Source organism: Mytilinidion resinicola, assembly GCF_010093595.1.
Source record: "Mytilinidion resinicola strain CBS 304.34 unplaced genomic scaffold BDZ99scaffold_5, whole genome shotgun sequence".
In the NCBI taxonomy this organism is placed as follows: Eukaryota; Fungi; Ascomycota; class Dothideomycetes; order Mytilinidiales; family Mytilinidiaceae; genus Mytilinidion; species Mytilinidion resinicola.
Window position 1 is genome coordinate 1,576,796 of NW_022985441.1, and position 10,521 is coordinate 1,587,316.

Below are 10,521 nucleotides of genomic sequence, written 5' to 3' on the forward strand. Positions count from 1 at the left end.
GGGGGGTGAGGCCGGGGGTAGAGGTTTTGGGGGGGTTGGATGAGCTTTGGTGGAGCTGGTGAGAGGTTGGAGGTAGGTGGAAAGAGTGTTAGGTTTGGAAAAGGTTGGAGGTGGAAAGTTAGAGGTGGTGGGGCGGGCGGTGAGTGGAATTTTGGACAGGGGTTGGGATGGGTCACGTGGTAAAGGGGATATTCTAACTTTCAGAGCGAGTACTAGGAGGTAGTGGGTTCCAGTCCTATCTTTGATTGGTGTGTGTTGTATGAATTAGGTTTTAAAATATGCCCTAGGTAGCATGAAGTCACTAGAAAAAAGATCCCGGATAGTCCGAAAATGGTATGGCTCATGACTGAACCTACTTCGCCGCACGGCAGGAGGGCTGTCTACTGTACATATCCGTCCGTGCCGTCACGTCCTGTCGTTCCAGTCATCATTAATTACCAATCGTCCTGGCCATGCCCTCACCCCACGAGTCTGAATCTTGTCACTTACTTCACCTGCCTAATGAGCTTCTCATTGAGATCTTGGCTTTGGCCGTGAATCACCAAGACTCTCAGCTCTGTGACTGGGAAGGGAGGAATTGGTACAATCTTACCCTTACCCGGGCTCCTGGTAGGACTCGGCACAGCAGTCCAATTTTCCTCGACCATTTGATCGAGATTGACCTCCCAGCACTGGAACACCTACAGTTAGATCAAGTCAGAGCCTTCTGCTTATCCTGCGTCGCCGGCCCCAATTCTGTTCCGGAGACTATGTCTAGGAAGAGACGCACCGCCCCATTTGCTAAGTTATCATTGTACAATTTTCGCGGTACCACATCCATTCTCACTGCTTTCCTCACCTGGCCCCGGGCTCTTGAGCACTTTGTCTGGGACCCCTCCCGGTATACTGTCGACACCGGTCGCACTCCGCGGATGGTCCATCAAGCTCTAGAGCCTCATCATCTAACGCTGCAGTCCTTGAAACTTGAGAGTAAGATTTTCGAGGAAAACATCATCGATCTCACTCATTATGCGGAGCTACAAGATCTGCGACTTTCAGCGTTTGACCCCCTTGAGGCCATCGGCGACCACGCACTACGCCTAGCAGCCCCCAAGTTGCGCAACTTCACTTGGGATCTTACCAGGACCATTCTCTATCCTGAAGCCTTCAATAAACCGACACTGGACGGTCTACGAACGTTTGTAGACGTGCTGCTCTCGCAGGGGTGTCCGCTACAGCGCATCGATGTTGTATTATGGCCTCGTCCAGGGTTTTATACGAAAACACGTAGCTTATACAACACTAGGACTTTCGAGGCCATGAATAAAAGCTCGGGTTAAACTATATGGAGCTCGGCTGATTAAATCTCAGTTGCGCAGTCAGGCTCCCTTGAACATTGAATAACTGTCGAATATCGTCTAAGGTGGCTCGGAGACCTACCAGGCTTGCCTACATGTTGCTTTAAAATAATCTCTAATAGTGGGTTAGGGGACGTTAAGCAGTGCGTCGCAATGGTGATATATACAAGCCTTCACGTAGATGATGAGCCATAGTCAGAGGGAAGCGGAATAAGACGAGGTGTGTAGCCAAAACCTGTATTGATGATTGTGAGGAAGCTAGCTATTGAGCGGAAGGAGGAAAGATAGTTATACACAAGGTGCTGAGTAAGCCTGCTAGAGAGGAAGGGGCCTGCAATAGTCTTTTTCGTGCATGCGATGATGCTGTGTCTTCCAATACGCAAATTCCATCTCGTGGTGAGCGTAGTAGCCGCTCGAGTCGAAGAGGTAAAGCTTCCCCGTGTCATCGGCGAGGCCAAAGTTTCCATTCCATAGGTCCCCGTGGATGAAACGGGGTTCCACTTGTACGGTGTTTGGGACCAGTTGCTCTCTTGTATTTATGGTAAATTGACCGAGGAACGAATGCCAGTGACTGTGATATCTTTCTGAGGATCATATTTCTCGAGCGCCTCCAGTGGTGCATACTCCTGGCAAAGATAGAGCATATCGTTGTAAGCTCTAAAATATAATGGTCATTAGCCGAATTCCCAACATTCTGTCGATGTGCTTACATTTGTCTCGCGACACTTCCTCGATGCCCAGCGGATAGATTCAACAATGCACGAATACTGTAGAGCCTGTTGCGATCATCCCACTCCTCCACTGGTTCCGAGGGTTCAATGTGCCGTTGATAAAGTCGCATGTATATTGGAGCGCTAAAGTGATGAGCCCATGGACATCTCCATGTTCCGAATTCCACCTCATTATACGCGCAAACACTTCCAGGATCGAACGCGATAACCTCCTCTGTCTCCATGTCGACTCCCACATTACCCTCCCACAGATCACCATGAACCAAAGTCGGGGTGATATGACGTCCATCCGATTGCAGAACCCCCAACAGCCTTGGAATGACGACTTCGATAAGTTGCTTGCAAGCAGCATCGTATTCCGGCCAAGGGTCGTTCGTCTCATTGTCATATTTGATGACATCTAGCAATTGATGCGTGTAGGATGCGGCCCAACTTGTTTCCCACGTCACTGTGCGTTCCATCACGCCGCAAACAGTGGCAACGTGAAATCCGAACATCCCATTTGGAGAAGCCCCTTTCGTCCTCGCGTTCCGATACGCATTATCGAGCATTCGTCCAGAAAAGAACGTTGAGACTATTCCACCTATACCGAAAGGAAGGTAGACGAGGCTCGTTTGCCATTGATTGAGCTTATAGACGGCAATGAAGATGACCGAGAGCGACGTACATAAGCAAGAGTAGACGAGGTAGAGGATCCCAGCCGCTAGAATGACAATAGCGTTATCCTTGCGGAGAAGGATAGTCAAGGAGTTAAAAGGATTAGGTATTCGTGACTTCGGACGAGCAGCAACGGTGTCTTCGTTCCAACGACACATTACAATGCGTGTGGGAAGTCGTAAATACTTCGGAGGCTTGATGTTCCCGTTACCAACTACAGCGCGGCACGTTTCGGGCAAGAAAATAGCCATCAGAAGCAGACACAGACTGGCAGCGATGCACAGAAACCAGAATATCCAGGGCCACCCTGCAGCGTAAGTCAAAAGTCCTCCCAGTATGGGACCAAAACTGGGCGCCATTGTTACGCTGGAAATCCGTAAGTTTTCATCCACAATTTTAGGTTTAGACGCACGCGAAAGATATCCCAGTGACGAATGAACCTCGTTCTGCCGGGGACGCGACATCGGCAATTACACCGTATGCGATCGAGTTGGTAGCTGGTACTGTCAGCATTTGACCTAAACTGGAGACTGAATGACGTGCCGGAAGTTGCCAGAGCTTGTAGTACCCGAAGACCTAACAGTGCTGGGTATGACTTTGATAGAGCAATGGCGACATTGCTAACTACATAGAGGCTGAGGGTGATCATGTAGACAGGACGTCGACCTAGGACATCGGCCAGGTCCCCAAATAAAGTCGGCGCTACTGTTGCAATCGTAAGATAAGAAGTAACAGATAAGTTGATCTTATCAACTGAAACAGACAACGATTGAGACAATGCATGGATAGCTGGATAATATATGAAGCTGCTTAAGCCAGAGAACAAAGCAGCGTACGAGACCATGGCAATAATGCACCATTTTTCGGCAGTTGTATAAAGAGAGTATTCCTCGACTTGTTCGATGCTTAGGCGGGTATTTGTCGATTCCATGGCCGATATCGGATGGTCGTAAATGATAACTCAAGGAAATTCGAGGTTTGTGGGCTAAATTCCAAAGCGTTGGTAAACAGAAGGTCGGTAAGGTAATGTTTCTTCTGGGTAAGCAAGGCTGAATATGAGCCCAAGCCTGTCGGTCTGGTATTATGACGTGTTTCTGGTCACTACTCTTGCCGTAGAAGCCTGGAGCAGCGGTATTTAAAAGGATGAAGAACAGGAACACCGAAAAGAAAGACTTCCCAAGCTCGCTTACGCCACCTAGCCAAGCCTGCAGCTTGTTCATGAGAGATTTCGGGTGACTCTGCTGCATGTTTTGCATGCCAAGCACCACACGGCTGAGAGGTTGACAGCCTTGTAACATCTAACATCTCCACACGGCTCTTACATTTGCCCCCTGTTGAATCTGCCCCTGTTGAATCTGCCCTCATGGATTTTCTCGTTGCTTGATGAGTAACGTGGTTCCCAAACCAGTTAAATATTCAATATAGTTCGGTCTCACCTTGAATGTTATCCCTGCCCAGGCTACTGAACACGACCAAGTTCTTGTCAAGAGCCTGGGTTTATCGTCCCCTAGTGTGCTGGAGCAGCTTTCATGAGGCGATTCGAAACGCCAGGCCACTTGGGTGTGACGAAGCCGTGAGGGAAATGGCTGCAGTTGTTAAGTATCTCAGGTACCTTGGCCGCTTCTTGAAGGAATTCAAGGACCCTGCAACCCTCTACAACGCCTACATTTCTCTATAAAGCATCTAAGACTAAACAAGTTCGTGTTTATAGTAAGATAGTTGCTTTTTCTAACGCATGTTAACTTTAAGCAATAGTACAATAGGGCTTATTAACTAGCTGTACTGGGGCGTGAGCAAGCACTCTAAGCCTTACTCTACCTAGAGGGCGTACGCTCTATGAAGTTTATGCTACACCTGCAGAATGGTGGATGTCAATACTGTGCCTATAAGGCTGATAGAATAACGTGATGTCGGGCGGTAGTGAATGTGGGGAGGTGCGGCTCTTGGAGATCCCCGCGGAAGAGTAGGCTGCTGAGAAATGCAGGCTTATCGATAGGTGAAAGAAAGAAATCTAAGCCGAAGTCGCACTCCCCTTCCAAACCCCCTCTACGGGTCCTTTCTGCTCATATTTCTGCTATAATATCTCCTCTCATATAAATTGACTCCAACACGCAATTTCTAGACTCTAGCAGCTTGAAACATCGCGTTCCCGACTTTTCTGTTCTTCGTTGCCACAACACCCCTCCACGACCACCATGAGCGCCATTCTCTCCGCTGACGACCTGAATGACTTCATTTCACCTGGCGTCGCGTGTATAAAGCCAATCGAAACGCTGCCTGTTCAAAAACCAGAAGATGACGCTGTTCGTACCTTTGAATCTCTTTCCTAGACTTGAACTAATGCCATTATAGAATGCATACGAAGTCACGACCGAAGACAAAGTCGCCGCCTCGATACCTCCACCTCCGGCGCAAATATCTCTCACAGACTGCCTCGCCTGTTCAGGCTGTGTGACGTCGGCGGAAGCCGTGCTGGTGTCACTGCAGTCACATACGGAGGTGCTGAACACATTGGATGCGCATCCCTCAATACACGCGCCGTGGCTGTCGCATAATGGATTAAACGGGACTACGAATGGAGACACATATACAAGTAATGGTGTTGGCAATGGTTCCAACGGGATTCACACAGCTCCAGAGGGAAAGCTGTTTGTTGCAAGCGTCTCTCCGCAAACACGCGCCAGTCTTGCCGCAACCTTCGCAGTCTCCGAATCGCAGGCCGGGAACATGATATCACAGCTACTCAGCGGACCCATGGGCCTGAAAACTGGTGGAGCGCATGGCAGTAGCTTCACATGGGTAATCGACACCAACGTCGTCCGAGACGCTTGCCTAGTTTCCGCAGCAGACGAAGTTCTATCCGCCCTCTCTCCATCTACTTCCCCTCCCCTCCTTTCTTCCAACGGAGGCGCCATAGACACCCCTCCGAAGAAGCCCATCCTCACCTCCGCATGCCCCGGCTGGATTTGCTACGCCGAAAAGACCCACCCCTACGTCCTCCCGCACCTTTCCCGCCTCAAATCCCCCCAAGCCCTCGCAGGCACCCTCCTCAAATCCGTCCTCAGCCGCCGCTACAACATCCCCGCCTCCCAGATCTGGCATCTCGCCATAATGCCCTGCTTCGACAAAAAGCTCGAAGCCAGCCGCAGCGAGCTCACCTCGGCCGCCTGGGCTCCCTCCTCCCCCGCCTCCCCCCCAATCCGCGACGTCGACTGCGTCATCACCGCCCGCGAGCTCCTCCACCTCGCCTCCACCTGCGCCATCTCCTTCGCCGCACTCCCCCGCACCCCTCTGCCCCCTTCCACCCGCACCGCCTTCCCCGACGGCCGCCTCGACGCCTTCCTCTTCCCCCGCGCGCGCGGCCGCGGCGCCCAGGACCCCGTCGCCGGCTCCTCGGGCGGCTACCTCCACCACATCCTGCGCACGGCCCAGGCGCAGCATCCGGGCAGCACGCTGCGCGCCGAGCGCGGCCGCAACGCCGACGTCGTCGAGTACACGCTGACGCAGCCGGGCGGCGGCGGCGGCGCCGTCGTACTGCGCATGGCGCGCTACTACGGCTTCCGCAACATCCAGAACCTCGTGCGGCGGCTCAAGCCGGCGAAGGCGAGCCGCATGCCCGGCGCCGCGCGGGGGGTGATGAGGCGGCCTGGTGGAGCGGGGCCAGAGGCGAAGGAGTATGCGTATGTGGAGGTCATGGCGTGTCCGGGGGGTTGTACGAATGGGGGCGGGCAGGTGAGGGCCGGGGAGGTGGAGGAGGTGAGGGGGGAGGCAGGAGTAGGGGGCGAGGAGAGTGGGAAGAAGGTGGGGCCGGTGGAGCAGAAGGAGTGGTTGGGGAGGGTGGATGAGGCGTATTTCTCTGCAGGGTCTGATGAGGGGGAGGATGGGGATGGCGATACGGATATGGGGGGTGCAGATGATGGGTTGGATGTTGTGGATGGGGTGTCGAGAGCATATGTGCATGGTATCCTGCAGCACTGGGCGGAGCTGACGGGGGTGTCGGTGCGGGATCTGGTGTATACGAGTTATAGGGAGGTTGAGAGCGATGTGGGGAAGAAGAAGAGCGATGTGGAACGGGTTGCGACTCTGGCGAGTAGTATGGGTGGTGGGTGGTGAAGTCCTGCATGGTCAGCATTTAGATTCGAATTGGGGGGGCATTGACGGCGTTCTGGGAGGGTATTAGAGAGCGGAGGCAATGGGGGTTGTCGCATTTACATCGGAGGTCTGGATCGGGACTAGAACAAAGTCCATGCCATCGGAAGCTTTACGCCAGCCGCCATTTGGCTGACAGTCATAAGGGAAATATAACATCGGTATGTTGACGTTAACTCGCCTCAAAAACCTGGTTAGGATGAATGGTTGCATGAATTTTAACGACTCTATAAATTGCATCGAGACTTGATCATCGATTATCAGACTTACGACACTCGCACGTCCATAGACCCTGGATCACCTCTCAAAAACTAACGTTGATAGATACGTTGATAGATAGATGAGATGTAGTAAACCAAAGCCAGAAAGTCCGCCAACGTTGAGAAGTATTAGGATAGACATTGGGGAGGTTCTGGTGTTCAAGCCCTGGTCTACAGTGACGTGAAGCCGCTTTGTATTGCAGCGGTGGACTGTAAGCGTGCTCGCCCTACAAGAAAGGGAGACTTTGAAGGATTTATGCCGTTCTGAGGGCCGAAGCTATCGGGAAGAAGAGGCCTCGGACTTGAGGTTGAGAAAAGGACGTCATGCTCCTAAAGTCGACCTCGTAATGAAGTGAACTAAACTAATCTGGAAGCATGAGGCTGTGATAAGAGGATCATGAGATCGACAGCTGGAAGCTGATGTGTGTCTCGTCACTGTAGGAACCTTTTGCTTTGATTAGATAGACTTTCACGCATACAGCAAGCTACCATATCATCACCCTTCAAAAACGTGAGCAGACACGTGACTCTTCCCACTCTTCTAGAGAATATCAGTGCAGCCACCATGATTCAGAATTACTCGCGCCCGATTAGGCAGTTATATCCCTCACTGAGACAACGGAATATCACACACGGTTGCTGCCCAAGCGTGAAGGCCTGACCTCGTCGCAAATCCACCCTGCAGCAGTTCGCAACAACGACGATCAGTTAGCAAAGCCGACGCATGTATCGCGGGAAGCCCAAGTCGTACGTATCATTGCAGCAGATGGCCCTTTCTGTAGGCACATCACACACTCACTGTTCAGTGCACTGACGCACGTCAACCCACGTGGGAGGGTTCGGACACCAAAAGCGGCAGGTCTGGCAAGGACCACGGATATTGAGACACTCGCTCGCCTGGATATGCGTTTTGGCGATCAGTTTCCCGCAACTTGTGGCTTGGGGATGCGCTCCTTTTCAGATGCATTTGCCTCTATCAAGCGTGGGTGTCAGGACGCGACCACGTTTTGTTAGCTACTCAGAAGGCGTTGTTGGTGGTGAGCGCGCAGCCAATCAGCGCGAGAGACGCGCGTGGAGAGACGCAGACCGCCGTTATCCGCGGACGCAGCCCGTTTCATGTGCTTTTGGTTGGATTTGGCAATGGGTCGCCGGATGGGGTGGTACGTTGCTTTTTGCGGGCCCAGAAGAGAGGCGAGAGGAAGATGCCGTTAGATCGTCGAAAGGTTACCTACGGAGCGCGATTTACGGGAGAGGTCGCGCGAGCGACGTGTCTGCGAGCTTGCTGAGTTAGATTTGTTGCGGCGAGGCGGTGAGGTATTTGGGGCTCGTCGCTGGCAATGGGTTTGCTTCTTACAAATTGTACAGGTCTAGGTACGGGGTCCGGAGGCAGGGCTCCAAGGTTGAGCTGCCCGGAGCGAGCGCATGGCCGAGGTAGTAATCTGCACAACCAATATGGAGGTCGTTGGTGATGACTGTGGTGTTTGGTGCCCGAGCTGACGGCGGACTGGTACGGGCCGTACCTTTCGCCCTCGGCTGGATCAACAGTATCGGACCGGGCTTGTCAGAATTTGGTGAACTAGAAGGGAATCACAAGGCTGGGCGAAATGTAAGAAGAGAATCGGAACGACTTGGAAAAGGCTCGTTGCTGGGATGGGATAGTGACATTGATGATCAACGAGGCAGAATCGATAGCGGAACGTTGGTGGTTGACCTAATTTGGGCTGTGGACGAGGCTGTACAACTGCAGGTCTGATCTGACTGCGCAGAAGCGCTGACCAGAGGAGCTGCAATAGTGCACAGCGTTGGTTAAAAATAAGTATCTTAGTTAGCCCAATTTGAGGGCTGAGAGGTAGCTGATGCTGCAGACTGCCTGAATGCACGGAGGGGAACACAGTAGTAAAGAGAAGGTCTAACATGGTCGGCGTATCACAAAGCCGTCAAGAGAGTCTGAGGGGAGAGCGAGGGCGAGAGCTGATACGTAGCGCAACGGTATTCTCAACGGTCGCGCGTCAGCATTCTTGCATCACCTCTTCACTGCAGTAGACCGCCAAACAGGATTTTCCTTGGAGAGTAGCGGCGATCCTATTTGGCCTTGGGGGGCACCTGGACCGGTTAATCTATGTAATTAGATGAAGTCTGACGAGGCCGCATGGGAAGCAGCTTCTGAAGGATTTCGCGACGGGGTATGCAGTGGTGAAGGGGAGCGCACGGCAAGAATAAGAGGCTGAGGCTGCGCTCGCGGCGAGATTTGGTGGAGCGTTCGAGATGGGAGGAGGTTTCGGTGTGGGGTCCGCGGCATGCATAGAGAATGAGCTCTGTCACGCATTGGCAACGGCTTCTGACATGACAGGACGCGAACAAGGCTGATGCTCGAGGGCAGCGCATGGAGGTGGTTTGAGGTCCTCGGCCGTGATGGCGCCAGTTAGAGTTTGCATTCCACGGCTTTGATGCCGCAGCCTGCAGCAAGACTCCACGATGCTGGGCTTGGCGGACGTCTGCAGTGCTGAAGCAACCCTCGGACGCTCCCCAATGCCGGTGGCACATGAAGCCATTCGGCGCCCGACAGCGTGGGTGGGCAAGTTGCAGGATCGCGATGGCGGCGGTGGACCCGGGTGCGATGCGGCCATGGCCTTGCTTGCTGATGAAATGATGATGTCCAGCTTCCCAGGCCGAGTCTCGTGTGAGCGCCAGCCCGGGACCAGTCTCTTTCGGCGTGGCTGCTCGGGGAAGGGGGCCGCTCGGCCCAGCACGAGTCGCCAAAGGTGCACGCCTGGCAGCCGACGGCTTCATCCGGCTAGGGCTCTTCCGCAACAGCGGCGCCGGGAGGGATTCGCGCTGCCAATCGGCGGCCGGGCGGGGCGGGCCCAATTAGGGCTGCAGATAGAGATAGTCAGGAACCTGACAGGCTGCGGACTCCACGGTGGAGACGCCCTCAGGCACGACAGGCCAGCAATCTCCCGCCCATGTCGCCGAGACGCCCTGGAAAAGGGGCCACAGGGCCGCTTCCGAGTCCGCCGCCCATGGCCCAGCACAACGTGGCAGCCGGCGAGCCGTCTGAGAGCTGCTTGTTTTGACCGCCTGCGACAGCGGCCTCCGAGGCAACCGGCGCGCCCGACAACACCACGACAGCCCATGGAGTGTTGACGATTGGGAGTGCTGCAGACGCGGCGGGCTCGTGTCGTGGGCGCGTCGTTGAGCTTGGGGGCGCGTTGGTGATGGAGCAGTGATGCACCGCGGGCTGCACTCCAGGCACACTGCACACAGCCCGCACGCACAAACGCCGTCCCGAGCAGCAGGAAATTGGAGGCCGAAAGGGGCATCGCGGCAATAAAAGAAAGGAGGCGGCCCAATCGCGTGGTGAGACTTTTCGACGGCTGCTCCCACGCA

At 53.8% G+C, this 10,521-nt stretch overlaps 4 protein-coding genes across 4 annotated transcripts; 3 read left to right on the forward strand and 1 right to left on the reverse strand.

Moving 5' to 3' along the window:
• Nucleotides 1-417: 417 nt before the first annotated feature.
• Nucleotides 418-1,415, forward strand: BDZ99DRAFT_254543 (uncharacterized protein). The gene has a single exon (XM_033713725.1). The coding sequence runs from the start codon at nt 453-455 to the stop codon at nt 1,317-1,319; it is 867 nt and encodes a 288-aa protein (XP_033580325.1). The 5' UTR covers nt 418-452; the 3' UTR covers nt 1,320-1,415.
• A 233-nt stretch (nt 1,416-1,648) lies between these two features.
• On the reverse strand, nt 1,649-3,870 carry BDZ99DRAFT_254562 (MFS general substrate transporter). Its single transcript, XM_033713727.1, has 4 exons — nt 3,269-3,870; nt 3,138-3,222; nt 2,048-3,091; nt 1,649-1,994 (listed from the first exon to the last, which is right to left on the reverse strand). The coding sequence occupies exons 1-4, from the start codon at nt 3,654-3,656 to the stop codon at nt 1,874-1,876; spliced, it is 1,638 nt and encodes a 545-aa protein (XP_033580326.1). The 5' UTR covers nt 3,657-3,870; the 3' UTR covers nt 1,649-1,873.
• A 1,050-nt stretch (nt 3,871-4,920) lies between these two features.
• Nucleotides 4,921-7,145, forward strand: BDZ99DRAFT_412059 (iron hydrogenase; the record flags this gene model as incomplete). The annotated part of the gene is made up of 2 exons (XM_033716641.1): nt 4,921-5,028; nt 5,078-7,145. The coding sequence occupies 2 exons, from the start codon at nt 4,921-4,923 to the stop codon at nt 6,836-6,838; spliced, it is 1,869 nt and encodes a 622-aa protein (XP_033580327.1). The 3' UTR covers nt 6,839-7,145.
• A 1,241-nt stretch (nt 7,146-8,386) lies between these two features.
• BDZ99DRAFT_460615 (uncharacterized protein) lies at nt 8,387-8,951 on the forward strand. The gene is made up of 2 exons (XM_033719424.1): nt 8,387-8,448; nt 8,500-8,951. Exon 2 carries the CDS (start codon nt 8,603-8,605, stop codon nt 8,885-8,887), a length of 285 nt encoding a protein of 94 aa, XP_033580328.1. The 5' UTR covers nt 8,387-8,448; nt 8,500-8,602; the 3' UTR covers nt 8,888-8,951.
• Nucleotides 8,952-10,521: the final 1,570 nt, after the last annotated feature.